Genomic DNA, 25,188 nt, shown 5'->3' on the forward strand with positions numbered 1-25,188 from the left:
ACTGAACTGAACTGAACTGATGTATGGATGTGAGAGTTGGACTGTGAAGAAAGCTGAGCGCCGAAGAATTGATGCTTTTAAACTGTGGTGTTGGAGAAGACTCTTGAGCATCTCTTGGACTGCAAGGAGATCCAACCAGTCCATTCTGAAGGAGATCAGCCCTGGGATTTCTTTGGAAGGAATGATGCTAAAGCTGAAACTCCAGTACTTTGGCCACCTCATGCGAAGAGTTGACTCATTGGAAAAGACTCTGATGCTGGGAGGGATTGGGGGCAGGAGGAGAAGGAGATGACAGAGGATGAGATGGCTGGATGGCATCACCGACTCGATGGATGTAAGTTTGAGTGAACTCCGGGAGATGGTGATGGACAGGGAGGCCTGGCGTGCTGCGATTCATGGGGTTGCAGAGTCGGACACGACTGAACAACTCAACTGAACTGAACTAAAGACGCTTCAAATTAGTCAACTCAAAGTATATGGAGTGTTTACTAGATAAAATCCTGTCTATAAAGATTGTACATGTAAGAATGCATGGCGCCTCCCTTTGGGGTCTCCAGCAGCAGTGTTCTTTGCAAGTCTCAAGCCTGTTTAGGATCTGGGCCTGGTCCTGACTTTTTTCCATAAAAGGTCACCCCTTGTCCCCTCTTTCTGATCACTGGGACTTTGAAGGCAGCTGAATCTCCCCAGTTAACTTATCAATTATGCTCCCCCTTATAACAGACTATGTAACCATTTCAGAGGTGGATGGAAAGGAAAGACAAAACCTTCCACAAACAATGTTCTGAAAATCAACAAAAGGGATTATAGAGCAGAACAATGTTTAATTCAGTTCCATCCATCCATCCATCTACTCATTCTGCCATTTAGTTATCAGTCAACAAATATTTGTTAAGGGCCTACGCTCTGCCAGCAATGTCCATGCTGGCTGCTGGGAATCCAGGGGGAAAAAGGCCTTTGAAAAAATTTCCATTCAATGGGAATTGAGGGTGTGTCACATGCTCTCCTCCTGCAGATTCAGGCCTGCAGTTTCTGAGGCAAGCCTGCGTGAGGATCTTCTACATAGAAAAGACTCCAGAAGGCCTATCATACTTCCTTCCCAAATACCCACCACCACTTCCCACCCCTGTTGCTTAGGCAGACTTGTTGTGAAAGTCATGATCCTCACCCCACTCTCCTCTCTGTTTCACGGAGTTAATTAGCCAGAGTTGTCTCTACGCTCTATCTTCAGTTCCTTTTCTCATTCTTCCTCACTTCTTGAATCACTGAAATCTGGCTTTTGTGCCTCTTTCACTCCTCTGCTCAGTGTCACCAGAGTGTTAGTCACTCAGTTGTGTCCAATTCTTTGCAACCCCATGACTGTAGCCCTCCAGGCTCCTCTGTCCGTGGGATTTCCCAGATAAGAATACTGGAGTGGGTTGCCATTTCTTTCTCCAGGGGATCTTCCCGACGCAGGGATTGAACCTGGGTCTCTCTCACTGCAGCCAGATTCTTTACCATCTGAGCCACCAGCAAAGCCAGTGTCACCAGTCTAAGTGTGTGTATTAGTTGCTCAGTTGTGTCTGACTCTTTGTGACCCCATGGACTGCCCAGCAGGCTCCTCTGTCCACGGAATTCTCCTGGCAAGAATACTAGAGTGGGTTAGCCATCCCATTCTCCAGGGGATCTTCCTGACCCAGGGATCGAACCCAGGTCTCCCACATTGAAGGTGGATTCTTTACCATCTGAGCCACTGGGGAAGCCCACCAATCTGAAGTACAGATACTAACTGTTGATTTCATTGTGTGCAGGCATGGCACAAGGGTTATCTGGTTTATAACTCTGGCCAAATAAAATTCTTTAATTTTCTCATCTGTACTTTCTCTCAGTCTTCATATCTCACAGTCAAAGATATCACTATTAACATATAGATTTAGGTTCCAAGTCTAGGCAATTTTTATTGCCATCTTTCTCATTCTCCACTCATCTAATTCATTAGTGGGTTTTCCTGACTCAAAAGGAAACCAAGTTTACTGGGTTCTCAATTTCTAGTACACTAGAAATTAATTTTTAAGCTGCTATGATCCCTCACTCAAAAATCTCCAAGAAAATGTAAGCTACATTTGGACAGGCTCCCTGTGTTATTGATCACAGCTGTATCTGCAGAACAATGCCAGGCCCCTACTAGGCTTTTGCTAACTATATCCTGAATGAATGCATGTTGCAACAAACATTTGAAGTGGGTGCTTTTACTATATCCATTTTACAGATGGAGAAATAAGCTTGCAGTGGTTAAGCAATTTACCTAAGTTCACACAACGAATATCAAAACCAGGATTCAAATCCAGGGTCTGACTCTAGTGCCAGCTCCATTATTCACTGTGCTGCCGTTCTGAAATACACAGCTTATACAGAAGGATTTTTTTTTAAGCTGATGTTAGGAGAAATTTTATTTGAAATTCCCCAATTCTTGAGAATAGAGTTCACGTGCCCTTTACCGCAAACCTTGTAGGCACAGCATAGTTTGGCTTCTTCCTTCCTCTCATCTCTCCTCGTGTCCTTTTCTCCCAACATTTCAACTATAATGAAAACTATTCTCTTCCCAGCAAACACCCCCTCTCTCATTCATTCTGGAAAACTTTCCCTAATTTCTCAATTCTGAGAGATTGTAACAGGCGGTACTTTATCCCAGCTGGCAGGACTTTTAATATTTATTTCTGTCTTTATTGTTCACTGCTGTGTCCTAGTGCCTAGGAAGTGGCTGGAAATAGGCTAGGTACCTAATTAATATTCATTGACTAAATATGTGACAGGGCAAGATTATTTTATCAGTTTACGGGTGGAAAGATCGCGACTCCTAGAGAGGAGAGGTGTCTTGCAGTGTGTCAGCCACGAACTGGCAGAGCCTGGACTGACACTAAAGTTCTACAGTCAGCCGTTCCAGACCACGCCTGCGCCCCTCGTTCCTCACTTCCGTCAGCTCCTGTTAGCTCCACCTACTTCAGCCTGCGCCGCCTCCGAGACTAGTTTGACCCTCGAGCGGCCGCCGTAGCGCGTCGCCTTCGTTGCCGTGGGAAACGACCCGGGACCTGGGAGGGAGAAAAGACGTTTCCCGCCGGCGGGAGCTGCGGTTGTGGTGGCTAGGGGAGCTCAGCTGCGGCGGAGCAGAACGCCGCGGCACCATGGCGGACCAGTTTTATCTGGAAAATATAGACGAGTTCGTCACGGACCAGAACAAGATCGTGAGGAGCTAGGACTGGGGAATGCGGGCGTGCGACTGGCGGTTTGGGCCCAGCGAGGGCGGCAGGGGCCTTGATCCCTCTGCGTGTTCCCGCATGGGGCTGGTTCAGTGGAGACGGTCCCCACTCCTGGTGCCCCAGGCAGGGCGGGGACTCGCCGGGGAGGACTTCTGCCCCGCCGGCAGATCCAGGTTCCTCGGGTGGGCGTGCTGGGCTCTGCGCAGACCGATGGCCACGGAGGTCGGGCGGGGAGGGAGGAGCCTTAGTTGATGTTGTTTCTAAGGCGTCTCTACACGTTTCTGGCAAGGTGGTTGGCGTTTGAAGTCTCAAGTTTACAGTTGAGGAAATTGTGTTTTGACCGGGTTAAGTAACAGGTTGTTTAATCTGACCGTCAGTTGTTTTCGTTTTCGTCGAAGTTTGTTATTGATTCAGGCTTGACCTGCCTTACAGGGTTGATGTAAAGATCAAGTGAGACGATGGATGTGAGCTTTGGATATACATTATTGCGTTTACTTTTTTACAGTGACTCACTTTATACTTAATCGCTGGAGAAGGAAATGGCAACCCACTCCAGTGTTCTTGCCTGGAGAATCCCATGGACAGAGGAGCCTGGCGGGCCATGGTCCGTGGGGTCACAGAGAGTCGGACACGACTGAAGTGACTGAGCACATAGAGGTCGGTGGGAGTAGCCTTAGAAAAGGTAGTTGAAGCAGAGGGGCCAAATAACTTGTGATTGAAGGAAGGTGAAGTCACTCAGTCGTGTCCAACTCTGCGACCCCGCGGACTGGAGCCTACCAGGCTTCTCCGTCCATGGGATTCTCCAGGCAAGAATACTGGATTGGGTTACCATTTCCTTCTCCAGGGGATCCTTCGGAACCAGGGATCGAACCTGGGTCTCCCCGCACTGGAGGCAGATGCTCTAACCTCTGAGCCACCAGGCAAGATTAACTTGTGGTTAGTAAGGGATAATCCACCTGCAGGAAATGTAGGTTTGATCCTTGGGTTGGGAAGATCTCCTGGGAGAAGGGAATGGCAACCACTCCAGTATTTTTGCCTGGAGAATTCCATGGACAGAGGAGCCTACTGGGCTATAGTCCATGGGGTCACAAAGAGTAGGACACAACTGGGAGACTAACACACACACACACACACACACACACGGGATAATCAATTTTCCACACACACATGATAATCAATTTTCCACACAAACACACACGCACGCACGGGCACACACACACACACGGGCACACACACACACACGGGATAATCAGTTTTCCAGTCTATGTCTGTTCTGCTGTTGCTTTCCTCTACATCACACTGTCTTTGCCCAACCTGTGCTAAGTCTTCTAATTACTGGAAACTCAGCGTTTCGAATCGGAAGGCTTTGAGGGGAGGGTGACAGGTTACAAGGAAGTGGCAAATGACAGTTCAAGAAGAATGGAAGGAAGAGCAAAGCTTGAGGCCAGTAATTCCCAATCTAACCTCTGATAGAGTATTCATCCACTTCACTCATTCCCTGACCCCTGCACCACCTGTGCCCTTTAATATTTATGTGGCTGCAACTTTCTTCAGAAGTTTCTGAGTTGTACACTCCAAAGTAACTTAAGTTTCTGAGTGAGTTTGAGAATAGTGTTTGGTGGTGGCCCCATAAAAGGACAGAAATGTGAAAAGAAGGACCAGGGTGAAACAGGGAGTGTAAGGAAATTGAGAGCTTTTTCTTTGTATATTCAACCTTTTTAGATTCTTGCATTAATCTGTGATGCTGACTTCTTTGTAAAATAAATGTCTGAGTCCTACCTGCCCAGATGGATGGTTCTTGGCAAAACTGGGGTGGCATTTAATGTAATTTATAAGGTGTAATCTCCTCAGAATCTTTAGGAGCCCTTTGGGCTGACCTACACTCTGCAGTCATCTAATAAAATTTTTTTTTAAACTCCTTCTTGCAGGTGACATACAAATGGCTGAGCTATACACTAGGGGTTCATGTTAATCAGGCCAAACAGTAAGTACAATTTTTCACTAACTTTTATCAGATTGGAACTTTTTGTTTGTTTTGTTTGTTTGTTTTCTTTTACTTTGTTGTTAGCTTTACAGAGAGTCTCTTGATTAGAACTCCGCTCCCCACCCCCTTTTCCCCCACCCAGGGAAATGGGAACGCATAGTGTTTCTATTGCCTTTTACTGCTTTTGTCTGTTAGTTAAGAGATGGGTGGACTTGTATACAAATGTGTGGTGATATGTTTATTGGATTTATTTGTAGTCTTGCCTTCTGGTTAATCACTTTGTTATTTCAGAAAACTTATTAAATGGGCTAGCCAGTTCTGTTTACATCTCATATTTCTATGTCTGTTATCTCAGACATCTTCTTTGCACTTTCACATGTGCTTCTTAGGCCTGTCTCTGGGTGTTATTGAACTACTTCCATAATGAGGTCAACAGGTGTTTGACTCAGGCTATATAACAGTATAAGACAGGGGAGAACACTTAAGAGAAACTAAAAAGGGAGAGTTTAGGATGACACAGAGTATCACCCTTCTTGAATTTTGCCCTATCACCTTCCTTGCTGAAACTTGTAGTCCAGCTTGGAACCAAAATGGAAAAGGCAGGCTTTTGGATTCACTTCAAAATTTCTTCACCTGCAAATGTCCAGTGGGTAGGAATTGGTGAATAGACTGAGAGCACATATACTGAGTTAAATACTTATTTCATTTGCTTTATTCCCGATGGTGGTCTTATTTTTCCCTATTCCTTGAATCATAGGAACATTCTGTGAGTCTTAGAAAAATCCTTGATCTCTACAATGGGTTGATTTGGCTTGCTGTTTGACAGATTTAGGAGTTCATGATAGATCACAGGTTTTTTTTATTCTTAATGACAGAAGCAAGGAGAAAAATCTCACATTCATAGTAAAATTTACAACTAGGAATTCAGTCTTTATTTGTAATGGAAAGCCCCAGCCTCGTGTCCCTGTCTGGTGTACATACACATGTCCACCCGCTCTCAGGTGCTTGTACTTAGGCCACACCGGAACACCCGCTTCAGGGGGCTCCTGGGCCAGCTCTCCTGCCCAGGAAACTGAGGTAAACTAGCTGAGAGTTTGAAGCTGAGAGGAGGGTCTACCTTACATAAGGTATAGGTAGAAGCTTGATTTCTAGACCCGTGCCCCATTCCCCCACTCCAGTCCCAGCAGGTATTTGAGGTCCACGTCCCTCCTCAGCTCCTCAGCACAACAGTTAAGTGTTTACAGAGCTGCTAGGAGTTTCATTTATTTTTGGCTGCGTTGGGTCCTCATTGCTGGCGCGTGGGCTTTCTCAGGTGGGAGCTACTCTGGTTGCAGTGCACAGGCTTCTCACTGCTGTGGGTTCTCTTGTTGTGGAGCCAGGGCTCTAGAGCATGAGGGCTTCAGTAGCTGTGACATACAGGCTAAATTGCTCCATAGCATGTGGGGTCTTCCCAAACCAGAGATCAAACCTGTGCCCCCTGCATTGGCAGATGGCTTCTTAATCACTAGACCACCAAGGAAGTCCCCTAGTTTTGACTGAGATGTGTATGCCTTCAAGACTTAAAACTCTTGGCTCAGGGCTAGGTTTATACTGATTTTGACTATTTGAGATTGCTCTTGCTAAGACTAGTCCAGGCCCAAACCTAGCAGGTTCAGGTAACTTTAGGACTGGATACCCATAAGAGTAATTGTTACAGTTATGAATGTTTAAATATGAAATGAGGTAACTATTACTACTAATATATAAGCCTATTGAGATTAAAGGTGCATATTGAGGACTGGAGATGAAATAAAGTTGCCTGGAATTTTACTGTCAGTTCAGTTCAGTTGCTCAGTCGTGTCCGACTCTTTGCGACCCCATGAATCGCAGCACGCCAGGCCTCCCTGTCCATCACCAACTCTTGGAGTTCACCCAAACTGATGTGCATTGAGTCAGTGATGCCATCCAGCCATCTCATCCTCTGTCATCCCCTTCTCCTCCTGCCTCCACTCCCTCCCAGCATCAGGGTCTTTTCCAATGAGTCAACTCTTCTCAGGAGGTGGAATTTTACTGTAGCTACCCTTATTTCCTATAATTTTTATGGAATTAATACACACGTTCTAGCCCTTGCCTGTCTACCAACTTTATCCCATAACACTTTCTACCTCACTTATATTCTAGCCATATTTACCTTTCTGTTCCTTAGATATGCCAAGCCTGTTCTCACCCAAGGAAATTTGTGCCATTCTCTCTGCCTGGAATGTTCTTCTCACAGCTGTCCTCACGGTACACAGTTCAGCTCAAATTTCACACATTACTTCATGTAAGAGCTCTTTCCTAATCCTCTATTCCTCTCTCTCTCTGTTAATTTTTTTTTCATAATTATTTTTGAAAAGCTTTCTTTAGATATATTTCATGTATCGGATGGTTCACCTATTTAGACGGTACAACTCACTGGTTTTTAATGTATTTACAGAGTTGTGCAGTCAGCACTATAGTTAATTTGAGAAGATTTTCATCACCCCAGAAAAGAAATGCTGTATCCATTAGCAGTCCTTCATCATTCCTGCCCCCCAACCCCCCAGCATCAGGCAACCACTAACACACTTTCTCTCTATAGATTTGCCTATCCTGGACATTTCATATAAATGGGATCATATAATAAGCAATCTTGTGTGTCTGATTCCCTCCACTTAGCATATCTCCAAGGTTTGTCTATGTTAAAGCATGTGTCAGTACTTCATTCCTTTTTTTGGTTGAATAATATCCCACTATATGGTGTAAATTCTCTAGGGCTGCCATAATAGAATACTACAAATGGACAGCTTGAAACTACAGAAATTTATTGTCTCAGTTCTGGAGGCTTAAAGTCCAAAATTAAGATGTTGGCCAGGCCATGCTCCTTCTGAAACTTGTACGGAAAAATCCTTCCTTGCTTCTTCCTAGCTTCTGGTGGTTTGCATTCCTTGGTTTGTAGCTGTGTAACCCCACTGTCTGCCTTCATAGTCACTTGGCATTCTTCCTGTGTGTCTGTCTCTTCACATAGCCATCTTCTAAGGATACAGTTGTAGATGAGGAGCCCACCCTACTCCAGTATGAACTGTCTTAACTAATTACATCTGCAAAGGCCCTGTTTCCAAATCGGGTCATATGCTGAGGTACTGGTGGTTAGGACGTCAACATATCTCTTTTGGGGGACACAAATCAACCCATAACATATGGATATACAACACTTTATTTGTCCATTAATCAACAGATGGACATTTGGGTTGTTTCCACATTTGGGGCTTTAATGAATAATGCTACCGTGAACATTTGTGTACAAGTTTTTGTGTAGACATATGTTTTCAGTTCTCTTAGTATACACCTAAGATTGGAATTTCTGGGTCATATGTAACATTTTGAGGAGCTAAGGTGATTAACTGTTTTTCAGAGTGACTATACTGTTTTACAGTCCCACCAACAAGGTATGAGGTTCTACTTTCTCAACATTCTTATCAACTCTTTCTACCATCTGTCTTTTAATTTTAGCCATCCTAGTGAGTATGAAGTTTTATCATTATGTTTTTGATTTGCATTTCTGTTATGGCTAATGTTTTAGCTAATGGCACATGTTTTTCTGTGCTCATTGACCATACGTGTCTTTGGAGAAATACATGTTCAGATCCTTTGCCCGTTTTTTTCCATGGGTTTTTCTTTTGTCTTTACTATTATGGAATTGTGAGAGTTCTTTATGTAGTCAAGTCTGGATTTGTTTATTTATTTGACTGTGCTGAGTCTTAGTTGTAGCGTGAGGGATCCTTTTTGGTTGTGTCACGTGGAATGTTTTTAGTTGCAGCATGCGATCTCCTAGTTGTGGTATGCAAACTCTTAGTTGCTGTGTATGAGATTGAACTGTGGCCTCCTGCATTGGGAGTGCTGAGTCTTAGGCATTGGACTACCAGGGACGTCCCTCTACATATTCTAGAAACACTGTCCTGATCAGATAATGATTTCACCCATTCTGTGGGTTGTCTTTGCACTTTGTTGATGGTGTCCTGTGAAGCACAGAAGTTCTTATTTTTGATAGTGTCTAATTTTTTTTCTTCTCTTGCTTGTGCTTTTTATATTGTATCTAAGGCATAGTCTAACCCAAGTAAATCATGAAGATTTAATTTTGTGTTTTCTTGTGAGAGTTCTGTAGTCTTAGCTCTTAAATCAGTAATTATCACTTTAACATTTGTACATATTTTGTTCTTATTATACTTCCTCACAGTAAGAGTACACTGTAGTTTTCAAATTAGATGTTGGGTCAAGGTAACTTATAAATGAAGCCCTAAAATGTGTATAGGCATACCTTATATTATTGTACTCCTCTTTATTGCATTTTGCAGATACTACATTTTTTCTTTCTTTCTTTTTTTTTACACATTGAAGGTTTGTGGTAACCCTGAGTTGAGCAAGTCTATGAGTGCCATTTTTCCAGTAGCGTTCGCCTATTTCTTGTCTCTGTGTCACATTTTGGTAATTCTCATCATGTTTCAAACCCTCCATCAGTGAGAAGATTATGACTTGCTAAAGGCTCAGAGGATGGCTAGCATTTTTAGCAACAAATTAAAAAGAAAATTAGTTACTTGGCCTCACTGGGTCTTAACCTGTGGCATATGGGCTCTTTCATTGTGGCGCTTGGACTCTCCAGTTGTGATGCGCAGGCTTAGTTACCCTGCAGCATGTGGAATCTTACTTACCTTACAAGGGATCGAGCATGGGTCTGTTGCATTGCAAGGCAGATTCTTAACCACTGGACCACCAGGGAAGTCCACAATAAATTATTTTTTAATTAAGGTGTATACATTGTTTTGTAGACATAATGGTGTTACACCCTTAATAGACTACAGTATAATGTAAACATAGCTATTATATTCACTGGGAAACCAAAAATTTATTTGCTTTGCTTTATTTTGATATTCAGTTTATTGCAGTGGTCTGGAAGTGAACCTACAATATCTCTGGGGTATGCCTATAAATTATAACTATTTTTTCAGGCATCGTTTTGCATATGGTATAAGAAAAGGGCCCAACTTCATTCTTTTGCATGTGGATATATAGTATTCCAGCATTTCATAATTCTTATTTCCAGCTGACATTTTCTTACTTATTGTATGCCCTCCTCCCACTAGAATATAGACTCCATGAAAGCAGGGAACATGTTTATCAGGGTCATCACTGTTCCAGTTACTGTTGCTTTCTAACAAATTGCCCCCAGATTTAGCAACTTGAAACAACCGTTTTATTATGTTCATAGATTCTTCTGGTTTGGAAATTGGGCAAGGTGCAATAAGAATGGTTGTCTCTGTTCCATAGTGTCTGGTGCCTCAGCTGAGATGTGTCAGTGACTGAAGCCTGATCATGTGTAGGCATCTTTATTCTCATGTCTGGCAGTTGTTGCTGGCTTTCAGCTGGGACTTCAGCAGGAGCTATTGACCAGTCATTGTGTATGACCTGTTTATATGGCCTGGGCTTCTTAAGAGCATATTTTCAGGTAGTGAGGCTTCTTACCCAGCAATTCATGGCTGTAAAAACCCACGTTCCAGTGCAAGGCAGAAGCTGATTGCCTTTTCTTACTGGCCTCAGAAGTCAAGCAGTGTTGTGTCTGCTTCATTCTTTTGGTTACAATGAATCTCTAGCCTTCCCAGATTCAAGGGGAGAGGATGACTCCACCTGTCTTTGGGAGGATGAAGAAGAGCATGCAGAAAGGGAGATGTTGTGGCAGCCGTCTTTGGAAAATACATCTGCCACAATCATTGTATCTTCACACCTGGCTCATAATATTGTTGTTCAGTCACTAAGTCATGTCCAACTCTTTGCATCACCATGGACTGCAGCACACCAGGCTCCTCTGTCCTCTACCATCTCCCGGAATTTGCTCAGGTCAGGTCCATTGGGTCAGTGATGCTATCTAACCATCTCATCATCTGCCACACCCTTTTCCTTTTGCCTTCCATCTTTCCCAGCTCATAATAGGTGCCAGTGAATATTTGTTGAGTGAGTTCTGGGCACTATGGTAGATATTTTCACAAATGTTTATTTCATGTAATCTTTATAACAATCCAGTATAATGGGTGTTATCAATCTCGTTTAACACATGAGAAAACAGAGACTTAGCATGTCCTGGCATCCTTTTTTCTCTTATCTATAGTGAGAACATTTAAATTATCACTGTTGGCACTGAGGGCAGTGACTGGGCATGGTTGTTACTGTTTTCCTGGATTCAATAAAGAAATATTTTTTCAGGTTTTACTGTATTTTTAGCATTATTCTAGGCTCTGTTATAAAACAGCAAACTTAACAGACAAGGTCTTTCCCATCATTGATTTAAGATAATTTCAGGCTCTAAAAATGCTGTGAAGGAATTAGATTAGGGAAGATAATATAGACTATACTCCTTATATATCTTAGGGAAAATTATGTGTGGAACTGATCAGAAGAGGTGAGAAGGTGTATAGTTAATCATGTGGGTAGGAAGTGTATCTTGTAGAAAGTCATATTTGTCATTCATATTTAAGAATATTTTGCATGTTTTGTTGCTGAGATGTTTGACATAATCAAATTAGATGAAATGTTTTAAAGATTCAAAAGACATGCAGAAAATTTTAAAGAGTTTGTGCAGTGTTGACCATTCTGTTAATGTAAAACAGAACTGGTTGATCTGGTGAGACGGGTGCACAGAGGACAATGACTGTATTGTTGCAAGCAAGACGATGAGTTGTTGATAAAAGACAATGCATTTCGCCAGCAAGCTGAGAGTATCTTGGTATAGTCCCTGCCTACCGTTTCTTCTGCTAGTATGGTCCTAATTAGCATAAATAAACCAAAATGTTCATGACTCTGTGTTCCTCATCTATTCTAACATAATTGCTGCATGGAAGGAAATACTAAAGAGAACAGGAGAAAGAAATCAACAAAAATGCTGATTTTTTTTTCCCCCCCTCAGGGTGTTTATAGTCTAATGGGGATGGCAGATGTATAAACAATTAGAATACAGTGTGGTAAGTGCTATAATAACAGATGTGGAACAGTTCCTGTTAGAACCTAGAAGGCAAGGCTGCCCTGCTCGCTTAGCAGTGTTAGGGAAGGCCTCACATAGGAGATAATACCTGAGCTGCTGTCTTGATGAAGAATTAGGTAGATGAGGTCTGAGCAGAAGGCAGAACGCAGGGCATACAGAAGAGCTAGGAGAACTTCAGAATGTTTCATAAGGCTGAAAAAAGTGTGAGTATGGGAGAATGGTGAGAAATACAGGGGCCAGAAGAAGAAAAGTCGTACACGTCACTGATGGACCTGTGGCTCCTTAGGGGATAGGGCGCTTTTGAAAACTTTTGAACAAAGAGTAATACTTCAGATAAGAATAACCAGCTACCTTTTCAACAGCACTAATGGCTAATGGGCATCTCAGATTTAACATGCCCCAAAACATTGGAAGGACTGATGTTGAAGCTGAAACTCCAATACTTTGGCCACCTGATGTGAAGAGCTGACTCATTTGAAAAGACCTTGATGCTGGGAAAGATTGAGGGCAGGGGGAGAAGGGGACGACAGAGGATGAGATGGTTGTATGGCATCACTGACTCGATGGACATGGGTTTGGGTGGATTCTGGGAGTTGGTGATAGACAGGGAGGCCTGACGTGCTGCAATTCATGAAGTCACAAAGAGTCGAACACGACTGAGCGACTGAACTGAACTGAACTGGACTGAAAACTTAATTTCTAATTATTTTCCACCCACCCCCACTATCACCTCCTTCTGCTTTTCTCCATCTCAGTGAATGACAACTTCATTCTTTGAGTTGCTTAGTCCAGTCATCCTTGATTTCTGTTTCTCTCATACCTCACAGTCAGTCCATCAGCAAATCCTGTTGTTTCTTCCTTTAAGATGTACCCAGAATTCATCCACTAATTACTACCACCCTAGTCTGAGCCACTGTCATCTCTAGCCTGAATTACTGCAGTAGCTTTGTAACTGGTCTTCCTGCTTCCCTTCCTTGCTCCTAAATAGTATATTCTCCACACAGCAGTCAGAAATCCTAAAAAGTGAGATCATGTTATCTGTGCTCTAAACCTTGTAATGACTTCCTTCCTAATGGGCCACAAAGCCCTACATGTCTTGCACTTGGCTCTCTTCTTTCCTTCTTCCTTATTCAGCACATTCACCTTTTCTATTCCTTGCACCTTGCTTACATTCTTGCCTCAGAACCTTTGAGTTTGTTGCTTTTTCTGCCTAGAACATTCTTCGCTGAGATATCCACATTGGTGGCTCTGTAACTTCCCACAGGGCTCTGTTCATGAGGCCTTCCCTAATCTTATATAAATAGCAAAACGTCTTAGACACTATTCTTCTAGTCTTTTTTTCTCCCTGTAGATTTACTACCATCTGACTTCTTGTTTGCTTATTATTTGTCTCTCTTTTCTGCAGTACAAACTCTAAATGGGTAAGAACTTTGACTGCTTTGTTCACTATTCTGTCCCCAAGGCATAGAGCATGAAGTAGTCACCCAGTTAAGTTTTGTTGACAGGTGACTTGATTTGCATTTCTGAAACTTCACCTTGGCCACTATGTGGATAGTGAAGGGGAAGGGGGTGTGAGGAAGGCATTGACACTTGGAATTGAAATAGTCCAGTCAAGAGATTTGGAGGGCAGGGAGTCAAGGATTACTTGGGAGGTAAAGCTGACAAGATTTGGCACCTCACCATACTGGGAGAAGTGAGGGATAATGACTCCCAGATTTCTGTCTTGGATGGTTTGAGCAGACGATGTTGTTGGGAGTAAATGAAGCCAGGGGGATGAATGAAATGTGTCAAGGAGAGTATGTCGTAAGGTGACTAGTCATCCTTGGTGTGCCCTGTTGGTTTTAGCACTAAAAGTCCATGTTAGGAAAGACCTCAGATCCAGGCAAACCAAGATGATTGGCCACTCTAATAGAGAGTGAAAAGGTAACTGAAGACAACCCCAGCAGTACAGAGGAGGAGGAGGTCAAGTCTGTGCAGGAAGTAGAGCAGAGCCAATTCAAGAGTGGCAGGAGGTGAGTGAGGCATTAGATCAAGGAAGCTAAGAGAGTAGTCCTCCGTGTAGGTTGAGTTTCTCTTGGAACTTTCGTTTCTCACCATCCTTGGCAGAAGTATGACATATTATAGAGGTTTGGTAAATGTTTCTTGAAATAAACAACACATATGATGTCTCTTTCCTTGATGTTAAACTGTAAGTTATTGAGGGGAGTCAACTTCTGATGTTAATCAGATCACAAAGATAAAAACAAATTTAGGGAATGTTACTAAAAGCAACATTATTTCTATAGTGAATGTTTGGCAGTCTTAGGTTAATGATTACTGGGCAGTGTGAGTAAACTGTTACTTTGTGGTTTTGAAACATTGATTCTGAATGATCCTAAAATTGGAATTTCAGAGCAGGACCCTTGTGATCATCTACAAGATGGTTCTTAATGTTTTGGCATAATCCTTTTGCAAATCTGTTGAAAACCTTGAACTATCTCCACCCTCTCCCCGCCTCCTTCCCCTTGCAAAACACACATTTTGCTTAAAATATTGAGGGGTGAAGGATTATGGATCCCACGGTAAAAGAATTGCCAATCTCATACAGCCCTCTGTAATTATACCTCAAGATAAAAACAGGCCTAGAAAAACTATTTTGTCTAGGGTCACATGGCTAGATAGCGACTGAACTTATTCTTGATTGATTATTCTAGCCATTTTATGGCTTTACTTCTTTTAATGCAGGCTCAGTCTCACTTGACCGATTATTAGATTTCTTTTATTTCAGTTGTTTGGTCACTGTGCTGGCTGTATACAAGTTGACCCCACCCTCTATGTTCCATTCATCTTTTTTTAATTGTCCATGAACAGAGCAAAAATATTCTGTATAATGTTTGATGGACTGTCAGATTTACTGTACCTGACTTTTAAGTCATGAATTAAGAGTGGGTGAGATAAACTTTTACTAATGATTTACTTGTGCATTTTGTTTGTAACAGGATGCTCTATGATTACGTTGAAAGGAAGCGAAAGGAAAATTCAGGAGCCCAACTGCATGTCACCTATTTAGTGTCTGGCAGTCTCATTCAGAATGGACATTCTGTAAGTTCTCAGAATCTTATAGTGAGTTTAAATGTGTTTGAGCTATTAATAGTGTTATGTAACATAACACAGGGCAAAAACAACAAGATCCAGTATTATGGAAATTTTAAAAAGCTACTTGAAGACAGTGGTTATTTTGAATTTTTAGACTAAACCTAAAACTCTCAAGAAGTTTGGGTAATATCAAAACAGAGACTATTATCATCATTGTACAATTTCCTTAGGCAACAAGACATTCCAGACTGTTTCTGTTCCTCTTTCTTCCTTTTGAAGCTATACTGGGGACAGTGGTGGTTAATTTCCAGCCTGTTCAAATGTCAAGCCACACAGGTGTTCAGCAAGTATAATTATTTTTTAAATGAACTTGATTTTAATTTGAGCTTTCACCCCAGAAGCTCTGCTGAAATAACTCCATTCCTTCTCCTGTACCGGACTGATTCTTGGGAACTTAATTCCTTCTTTCTTGCTTCCTCCCCAAACTGAGGAACACCTCTTCGGTTCTCACTTCCTAAACCTCACCTGAAGGTTCTTTTGCTCCCATACCACTAGCCCTAGAGAATTTAGCCCAAGGATCAAGATCCTCAGAGAATCATGGATGCATGTTTTCCTCTTCTCTGTTGACTTTTCCTGTGACTTGTAAGTTCAGAAGCTATATTTATCAAAATACTTACTGGATTTGTCTTTTATCAATAGAGTCTTAAGAATGTGAGATTCCAGACTGGAATGGCAATTTAGTGATTTATAAGGAGAAACAGAACTACGATCAATGCAAAGAAATAGAGGAAAACAACAGAATGGGAAAGACTAGAGATCTCTTTAAGAAAATGAGAGATACCAAGGGAAATCTCATGCAAAGTTGGGCTCAATAAAGGACAGAAATGTTTCGGACCTGACAGAAGCAGAAGATATTAAGAAGAGGTGGCAAGAATACACAGAAGAACTGTACAAAAAAGATCTTCACGCCCGAGTTAATCACGATGGTGTGATCACTCACCTAGAGCCAGACATCCTGGAATGTGAAGTCAAGTGGGCCTTAGGAAGCATCACTACAAACAAAGCAAGTAGAGGTGATGGAATCCCAGTTGAGCTATTTCAAATCCTAAAAGATGCTGTGAAAGTGCTGCACTCAATATGTCAGCAAATTTGGAGAACTCACCAGTGGCCACAGGACTGGAAAAGGTCAGTTTTCATTCCAATCCCAAAGAAAGGCAATGCCAAAGAATGCTCAGACTACGGCACAATTGTACTCAACTCACATGCTAGTAAAGTAATGCTCAAAATTCTCCAAGTCAGGCTTCAGCAATACGTGAATGAACCATGAACTTCCATATGTTCAAGCTTGTTTTAGAAAAGGCAGAGGAACCAGAGATCAAATTGCCAACATCTGCTGGATCATCAAAAAAGCAATAGAGTTCCAGAAAAACATCTATTTCTGCTTTATTGACTATGCCAAAGCCTATGACTATGTGGATCACAGTAAACTGGAAAATTCTGAAAGAGATGGGAGTACCAGACCACCTGACCTGCCTCTTGAGAAACCTGTATGCAGGTCAGGAAGCAACAGTTAGAACTGGGCATGGAACAACAGACTGGTTCCAAATAGGAAAAGGAGTGCATCAAGGCTGTATATTGTTACCCTGCTTATTTAACTTCTATGCAGAGTACATCATGAGAAACACTGGGGTGGATGAAGCACAAGCTGGAATCAAGATTGCCGGGAGAAATATCCATAACCTCAGATATGCAGATGATACCACCCTTATGGCAGAAAGTGAAGAAGAACTAAAGAGCCTCTTGATGCAAGCGAAAGAAAGAATGTGAAGTTGCTCAGTCGTGTCTGACTCTTTGCAACCCCATGGACCCCTACCAGGCTCCTCAGTCCATGGAATTTTCCAGGCAAGAGTACTGGAGTGGGTTGCCATTTCCTTCTCCAGGGGATCTTCCCAACCCAGGGATTGAACCCAGGTCTTCTGCACTGCAGGCAGATGCTTTACCGAGGAGAGTGAAAAAGTTGGCTTAAAGCTCAACATTCAGAAAACTAAGATCATGGCATCTGGTCCCATCACTTCATGGCAAATAGATGGGGAAATAGTGGAAACAGTGAGAGACTTTATTTTGGAGGGCTCCACAATCACTGCAGATGGTGATTGCAGCCATGAAATTAGATGCTTACTCCTTGGAAGGAAAGTTATGACCAACCTAGACAGTATATTAAAAAGCAGAGACATTACTTTGCCAACAAAGGTCCATCTAGTCAAGGCTATGGTTTTTCCAGTAGTCATGTATGGATGTGAGAGTTGGACTGTGAAGAAGGCTGAGCGCCAAAGAATTGATGCTTTTGAACTGTGGTGTTGGAGAAGACTCTTGAGAGTTCAGTGGACTGCAAGGAGATCCAAGCAGTCTATTCTAAAGGAGATCAGTCCTAGGTGTTCTTTGGAAGGAATGATGTTGAAGCTGAAACTCTAATACTTTGGCCACCTGATACAAAGAGCTGACTCATTTGAAAAGACCCTGATGTTGGGAAAAATTGAAGGCAGGAGGAAAAGGGAACGACGGAGGATGAGATGGTTAGATGGCATCACCGACTCAATGGACAAGAGTTTGAGTAGGCTCTGGGAGTTGGTGATGGACAGGGAGGCCTGGCGTGCTGCAATTCATGGGGTCGCAAAGAGTTGAACATGACTGAGTGACTGAATTGAACTGAACTGAATATCCCCTAAGGCAGCGTTTAGAGATACTAAACTGTCTCAGCTGCCATGTTTTCTCCTGAGGGTACCAATTATTGTTTTTAGGGCTCCTTTTGAGTTTGAGTGATTAGCTCCTAATGGTCTTTTTCTTATAAGCTCTGTAATTTTTATTGTACAATTTTGCAGAACATGACATTTTTAAGAATGCTTTTTTTTTTAAAGAAAATGCATTATGAAGACATACCAATATTCTCAGTTCAAATTTACAGTTACATTTTTTAAAAACTTAATTTTATATTACTCTTTTTTTCTTATGTTGTAAACTTTGGTTGTCCTAACATTAAAATGAACATGTATTTGCTTTAGCTAGATACATGAGATTTAGAAAAGCAAAACCAATAATTTTACTGACAATATGATAACTAAAGGCAGTTTAAGGTTTGTAAGTGATCCCGAGCATTACTCTGGCAGTTATAGAAATATTTCTTTTTTTTTTAAATGGGCCGACCCCGAAATATTTCTCATTCTTCGTTATAGCCACATGATCGTACGTTGATGGATATACCTTAGTTTATTCAGCAGTCTCTTATTGATAGTTATTTGAGTTATTTACAATCTGATTATTTTCTCTGTTTTAGAAGCTGTATGTTAGCCCTTTGTGATGTAAGTTGTAGATATTTTTCCCACTTGACCATTTGTCTTTTTACTTAAAATTGTTTTTTTGTTATCCAAAAATGATTTGTTAGTTTTTATGGATAATTTCAGTTACTTCTGGGTTTTGAATTGCAGTCAAGAAACTTTTCTTTATTCTCAGGTTATATTAGTTTGTAGAAGAATTCACCCATATTTTCTTCTTGTGCATATATGGTTTAATTCTTTACTTTTAGATCTCTGATCCATTTAGAATTTTTTTTTTGTATGGTGTGAGACAGATCCAATTTTTAACTGGTTCCATATGATTATACAGTAATTCTCCTTATGTTACTTACTGAAAATTCTCTTTTCCTTGCAGTAGGCAAAGTGCAAGTAAGAGATGCTGTTTTTTTTAATTTGGGTTTTTTTGTTTTTGTTATTGATTTACATATACTCTCTCACTTTCCTTAACCTGATTGAGAAGTTTTAAAGAAAGCAAGTTAAAAATGAGTCTGGAACATACGTTTTCAGAAGAACCTAATGTTTCTAATTTTACACCCCAATGCAATTGAATTATTGGTAAGGAAACTTTAAAACTGCAAGTTGCACTATTAATACTTTAAATACTAATGAAGTGTTATTTCCTTACAGTGCCACAAGGTTGCAGTAGTGAGAGAAGATAAATTGGAAGGTAAGTATTTTAGCGATTTAGCAAGTTTTTCCTCTTAGGGCATCAGTGTCATTAACATTGCATATATATTTAGCTGTTTTACTGGAGAGCCATATATTCTTTTATTAGTAGTTTCTGAAACATGTTAAAATATGATACTCCACTAACTTACCATTTTTAAGGCCAGTAGCTGCTAACATTTATAAAGCACTTTTATCACAGAATTTCAAAACTCGTGATAGACACGTAAAACACTTATGAATACCATATGGAACACCTCATTAACTATAAAAAGACAATGATCCCTAAATATTGTGTTGTATTCCATAGCAATTTTTAGGAAGAAAATTAAAGAATGATTTTATAAAGTCAGAATGGCATAGTATAACTTCTAAGTTAAATTTGTCTACCCACTTCAAGACTGTTAATGCTACTGTTCTATTTTTTTAATACCCAAGTCAAAGGAATTTTGTAACAGCCATGTGATCTTGGATGTCTCAAGACAAAACCCACTGTCATACTTTGTGTATAAAGATGCTTACCACTGGAGTGTTTTCTTATAAATAACTGAACTATTCAATATAGTGAAAATGTCCAATATTTTCTTTCTGAATTCCCACAGTGGTAGATTTATTCATTCAGTAGATACATAGTAAGTATCTACTCTATGTCAAACTCTATGCTAGGCACTAGGGATTTGGAACAAGTGAGGCATGGTCCCTTCCGTCATGGAGCCTAAAATTTTTTCTTGTGATTTCCCTCTGAAGACTTACCTGATTATTAGTAGTATTGTTTTAGAGTTTCTTTTTATAAACTAAAATCGAAGACTTCTCAGGTAGAAATTACTTATTCCTCAGTTGCTATGTATATATGCTAGAGTATAAGATTCTACCCTGACTGGATAAAAAAACAACAACATCATAGTATCATCAGTTATTCATTAATATTTACTGAGTATCCCCTGGATGAGTGATACCCTCACAGTACTGTACTTAGAACTGACTCATCATCACCTATGCATCATAATGTCCTTGTCACAGACAGAAGAGTTGATACTATACTGTATATATGACTGTTTGGCCTTTTAGAGCTTTTTTGGACCACCACCGATTACAAATGGTGTTAATGCAGAAGGGTTTCTTGTTAAAGTCCCCACATGCTATGAAGTTTGTGTATTAACAGACTGCTTTTCCTGTTGACTTGTAGCAGTGAAGTCCAAGCTAGCGGTGACTGCCAGCGTACATGTGTACAGCATCCAGAAAGCCATGCTGAAGGACAGTGGGCCTCTGTTCAATACCGACTATGACATCCTTAAAAGCAACTTGCAGAACTGCAGCAAGTGAGCTCCTTAATGTTCCTTGTGGGCTTCTTTACGAATTGATTTTGTAAGATGTTTACACAGTGGCTGCCTCTTAAGAGTGAACGCCAAGTCTAGTAAAACCTCATTTATCTTGCAGTAAGACACATACCTGGTTTTATTAGTACATCATAAGGTGAAAAATAGCCACAACCCATATTGCAAACCCCAGTAGACTCCCCATAAATCTACTTCTCATGTATTTATCCTGTCAGTGCCACCAGAAGTGTTGTTTGTTGTGCCCCCTCATTACTCCTTTACCCCAGTCTCTGCTTGTCTAATTCCTGTCCACCCTTCAAGAACCAGTTGACATGTTGTCCTTCAAAAAACTATTCCTAATTTGACATCCCTCTACCTCCCATCCAAAATCAGTTGATCTTCCACAGCTAGTATCAGATCTTACTCATCTTTTGTATCCTTCACAGCATGGGGAGGAGGTGGACTATAATGTACGTGGTTTTGGAAATTAATGGTCATGGGCTGGGGTTTTTACTTCATTGCTAATGGCCCAGTGGCTTTGGACAAGTTACTTAAACTCTTTTGGGCTTTCGTTTCATCATTTTTAAGTTGGATATAATAATGCCTACTTTGTGAGGTGGTATGGAGGGTTCAGAGCAGATTCTCAGACATATATTGAACACCTACTACTTTGACATGCACTAAGCAAGATAATTTGAATTAATTCATCAAAGATCTGATGAGTACGTGTGACATGCCACATACTGTAGAGTGACTGTAGCCTGATGCCTGCTTGTGGAACTGATGGTCTTATGGGAGGCAGTTAAAGGACAGTGTGACAGTGCTACAATAGGGATAAGTGTGTAGGAGGATGTTGAGGGGCCACTCATCCCCGCCTTTTTTGTTGGGGTGGAGTGAAGACTGAAGACAGAGATGGCTTGTAGAAGAGCATGGCATCTAAGTTGAGGCTTAAAGGCCTAGTAGAAGTAGCCAATCAGAGGGAAGTGGGAGAGGAAGGACAGGGCTGAGAGGAAACACGATGCTTATGCAGAACCCCAGTAGTTTTCTATACCTGAAAACTAGAGTGAGGGGCAGGAAATAATGATGCAAGGAGTCAGACACTATGCTTTGACTACTAGGATAAGTTTAGGCTTTATTGCACAGGGGAGCCACTGAAGATTTTGAAGCAGATGATTGAAGTGATCAGAATTGTATTACAGAAGGATCACTCTGGCTGTGATGGTGAAAGTGGATCTGAAGGAAATAATCTGCACACAGGCCAGTATGAAGGAGAAATGTTGCAGTGATTCAGGGTAGAGATGATAGTCTCTGAAGTATAGAGTTGGTATTGGGAGTGGAGAGGTACCTAGGTTAAAGAATCATACCATCAAAACCTGGATGGTTTGGTAGTGTTAAGGGACCAAGAGAGTGTGTTATGGTGGAGATGGGGGTTGCTTCATGACATTAAGGATGATGGCCATGTTTCTGGTTTGAATTGCTGGGTGGGTGATGATACTATCACTAAGAATGGGAATATATGAGGAGGAGCAAGCTTTGGGAGAAGGGAAAAATGATGAATTGGGTTTGGATATGTTGAGTTTGAGTACCGGATGGGGAGTCCAAGTAGAGATGCCCAATGCAATAGATACGGGGGTCTAGAGCTAAGGAGAGAAATAGGAGGTAAAGATAGACATTTTGGAATCCGAGAAAATAGGTAATTAGTTGGGCTACAGCAGTAGATACAGTCATGCAGAGAGAATGTATAGGATGAAAGAAGAGCAGAAATTTAAACTCTAGCCACAGTTACTATCTGTGTAACCTTGGGCAAATTATTTAACCTTTCTACTTCATTTTCCTGAAATGAAACTAATAATAGTATCATCCTCAAGGTTGTAGGGGCTTTCCTGGTGGCTCAGATAGGAAATAATCTACCTGCAATGCAGGAGACCTGGGTTTGATCCCTGGGTTGGGAACATCCCCTGGAGAAAGAAATAGCAGTCCTCTTCAGTATTTTTGCCTGGGAAATTCATGGACAGAGGAGCTTGGTGGGCTACAGTCCTGGGGTCACAAAGAGTTGGACACGACTGAATGACTAACAGGGTTGTAGAGGATTAAGTGAATACATACTTGTAAAGCACTTAGAACAGTGCTTAGCACACAGTAAGCACTATTTAAGTAATAGCTATTTTTTAAGGGGTGGGCAGAAAAAGAGGGACCTAAGCGGAAGCAGCCAGAGATAAGAGGAAAATCACGAGTGTATGGAGTTCTAAAAACTTAAGAAGAGAATTTCAAGGAGGAGGGACTAGTTGACAGTATCAAACCTTGTTGAGAAGTGGAATGTAATAGGAACTGAAAAGTGATGGCCTTAGTAAGAGCAGTTTCAGTGGAGCAGCCAGATTCTGGTCACCTGGGTAGATGGGGGTATAGGGAAGTGAGATAGCAAATAGGGACAACTTTCTAGGAAATTTGATGGTAAAACAAAGGAAAAAGAGAGATAACCTGCTACAGAGGAATTGAGACTTGAGGGTGGGGGAAATGTATCCATTTTTAAAGTTGACAATGCCTTGAAGTTGTATTATTAGTAAAGAGCCATAAAAAGAAGAAATGGTTGACGATGCTGGAAGAGGTGGATTAACTGATACAGTTGGGTCCATATCCAGGTGGATATAGAATTGCCAAAAATAATTTCTGTAAGTTCCATGAGAATAGGGATTGTTTATTTAGTTAACCACTGTATCCCTAAAACAGTGCCTGGTAACTATTAAATAAATAATTGTTGAGTGAATTAATGGTAGACATTGACTCTTTTTTTCTTCTGTTTAAAACCTTGAATGTAATGGGCATACAAATATTTGTTAGATAAATATAATTATACTGCTAAAGAGTAATTTATGTCTGGTGTCTTTTAGAGAAGGATTATAAGAAAACATAAACACCCTGATATGTTTATATAATTTATTAGATTTCAAAAATAATCTGTATTAAAATCTAGTTTTGGCATGTCAAGCTCTAAAAATCAATTCTATTGTATCTAGCAAGTAAGGAAACTAGAATAAAAGTGACACAAAAGTCCAAAATTAAATTTGCATAGAGACCACTAAAATACACATGGCAAGTAGAAATGTGATAGTAGGAGGCACTTTAATGAAACTTTACTTAAATACTTAAAATATCCTCAGTAGAAATGTGAAGAAAAAATAAAAAAGAAATGTGAAGAATTTATTTCCAATAAAGAAGTTTGTGTTTGGTCCTGAGAATTATGGGTCAACTGAGATCTGACTCATTGTTTCATGTGTTTTAAGAAGTGCTATGACAGGAAGAAAGCTGAAATTTTAGATTGACCAGGTTCTTCTCTCTTCAGACATGGTCCCAGTCTAGCTTGGTCTCTTCCTCATGGCCAGTTTCTGGTCCTGACCCTAAGGTGTGGAAATGTAGACCAAATGGAGAAAGAGTTGTCTTGGGGCCAACTTTAGATGCTGACAGTGAACTAAAACATTGCTCTTTCCTGTGCATGGCAGTGTTGCAGGGCCAGAGAGGAAGAATGGTGGTTGAAAGGAAATGACTTCCGTCTGTTCTTAACTCTGATGCACTAAGTATTTGTGTTAATGCGAGGTTTTCCTGTGTAGACTGTAATAAATCAGTGGAAGGGTTCTGGAGCTGTGAACTCTAGCTTGGGGGCTGTTGAGCCTTAAAGTTACTTCAAAAATTAAATGATTTTATCCAGGTTTCCCCTTGGGCCAGTTAATCTCAAAGTTGTGCCTGGTTGATCTCTAAGGTAATTGCTATCATCACGTAGTTTCTCAACCTGCATCTTCTCCCATCCCGAGTTGAGATGATACACTAAAGAAGGGAGAGAAGCCAGAAGACTCACTTTCACTGTCTTAAATAATCTGTCTTTGAATCTGTGTTTGTATGTGCCAGGTCTTGTACTAGGTACCTGAAATACAAAAGATGAATAATACACTCACCCTCAAGGAGCTCTCACCTATCCTCAGTAAGCAAAAGACTGAGGGAAATAAAATGTTGTTCTTTGTCAGGAAATGTTGGAAAACTTTGCTTTAAGTACAGCCATTTGAGAAGGATGGATCAGTTACCCATTCACAACATAGAACACTATATTATGGACTTTTGTGAAACAGGCACATCTACAATGATGACAGAGGAGGAGATGAATGTTCCCTTTAATATGGCATGCAAATTGTGCCAAAGTTTTCACTTGGCTATGGGCATACTTCTCTGGTGCTATTAGTTGAGATTATTATAAATTATTAACAAATGACTATAAAGGACCACAGGTTACAGGAGCTAGTGGCTCTGTTCCCAGCTTATTCCGTGTTCTAAACCATGATCTATTCTGGTCAGGAGAGTTGCCAGGAAATTTGTTAATACTTAAAGCTTTAATTTTGAGTCAGTCAATATTTATGGTATATCTAGCCCTATAAGGTGGAGAGTCTTTAAAAATAAACCATTTGGTTTACCAAAGTTGGTGAAATTACTAATATTTTCTTATTGTTTGGTATATTCTTACTATTTTGAATTAGGATGCTTTTTCATAAAA

General features: G+C 40.9%; 1 protein-coding gene across 1 annotated transcript in view; it reads left to right on the forward strand.

The window, feature by feature from the left end:
* The first annotated feature begins 3,158 nt into the window (after positions 1-3,158).
* The window catches only part of POLD3 (DNA polymerase delta 3, accessory subunit), a 43,113-nt gene continuing 21,083 nt past the window's right edge, over positions 3,159-25,188 (forward strand). Inside the window, exons 1-5 of the mRNA XM_068988716.1 lie at positions 3,159-3,218; positions 5,162-5,217; positions 15,223-15,325; positions 19,297-19,336; positions 20,522-20,654. Of these exons, the coding sequence (XP_068844817.1) occupies positions 3,159-3,218; positions 5,162-5,217; positions 15,223-15,325; positions 19,297-19,336; positions 20,522-20,654 (392 nt within the window). The remainder of the gene's footprint in view (positions 3,219-5,161; positions 5,218-15,222; positions 15,326-19,296; positions 19,337-20,521; positions 20,655-25,188) is intronic.

This window comes from Capricornis sumatraensis, chromosome 16, assembly GCF_032405125.1.
Source record: "Capricornis sumatraensis isolate serow.1 chromosome 16, serow.2, whole genome shotgun sequence".
NCBI classification, from domain to species: Eukaryota; Metazoa; Chordata; class Mammalia; order Artiodactyla; family Bovidae; genus Capricornis; species Capricornis sumatraensis.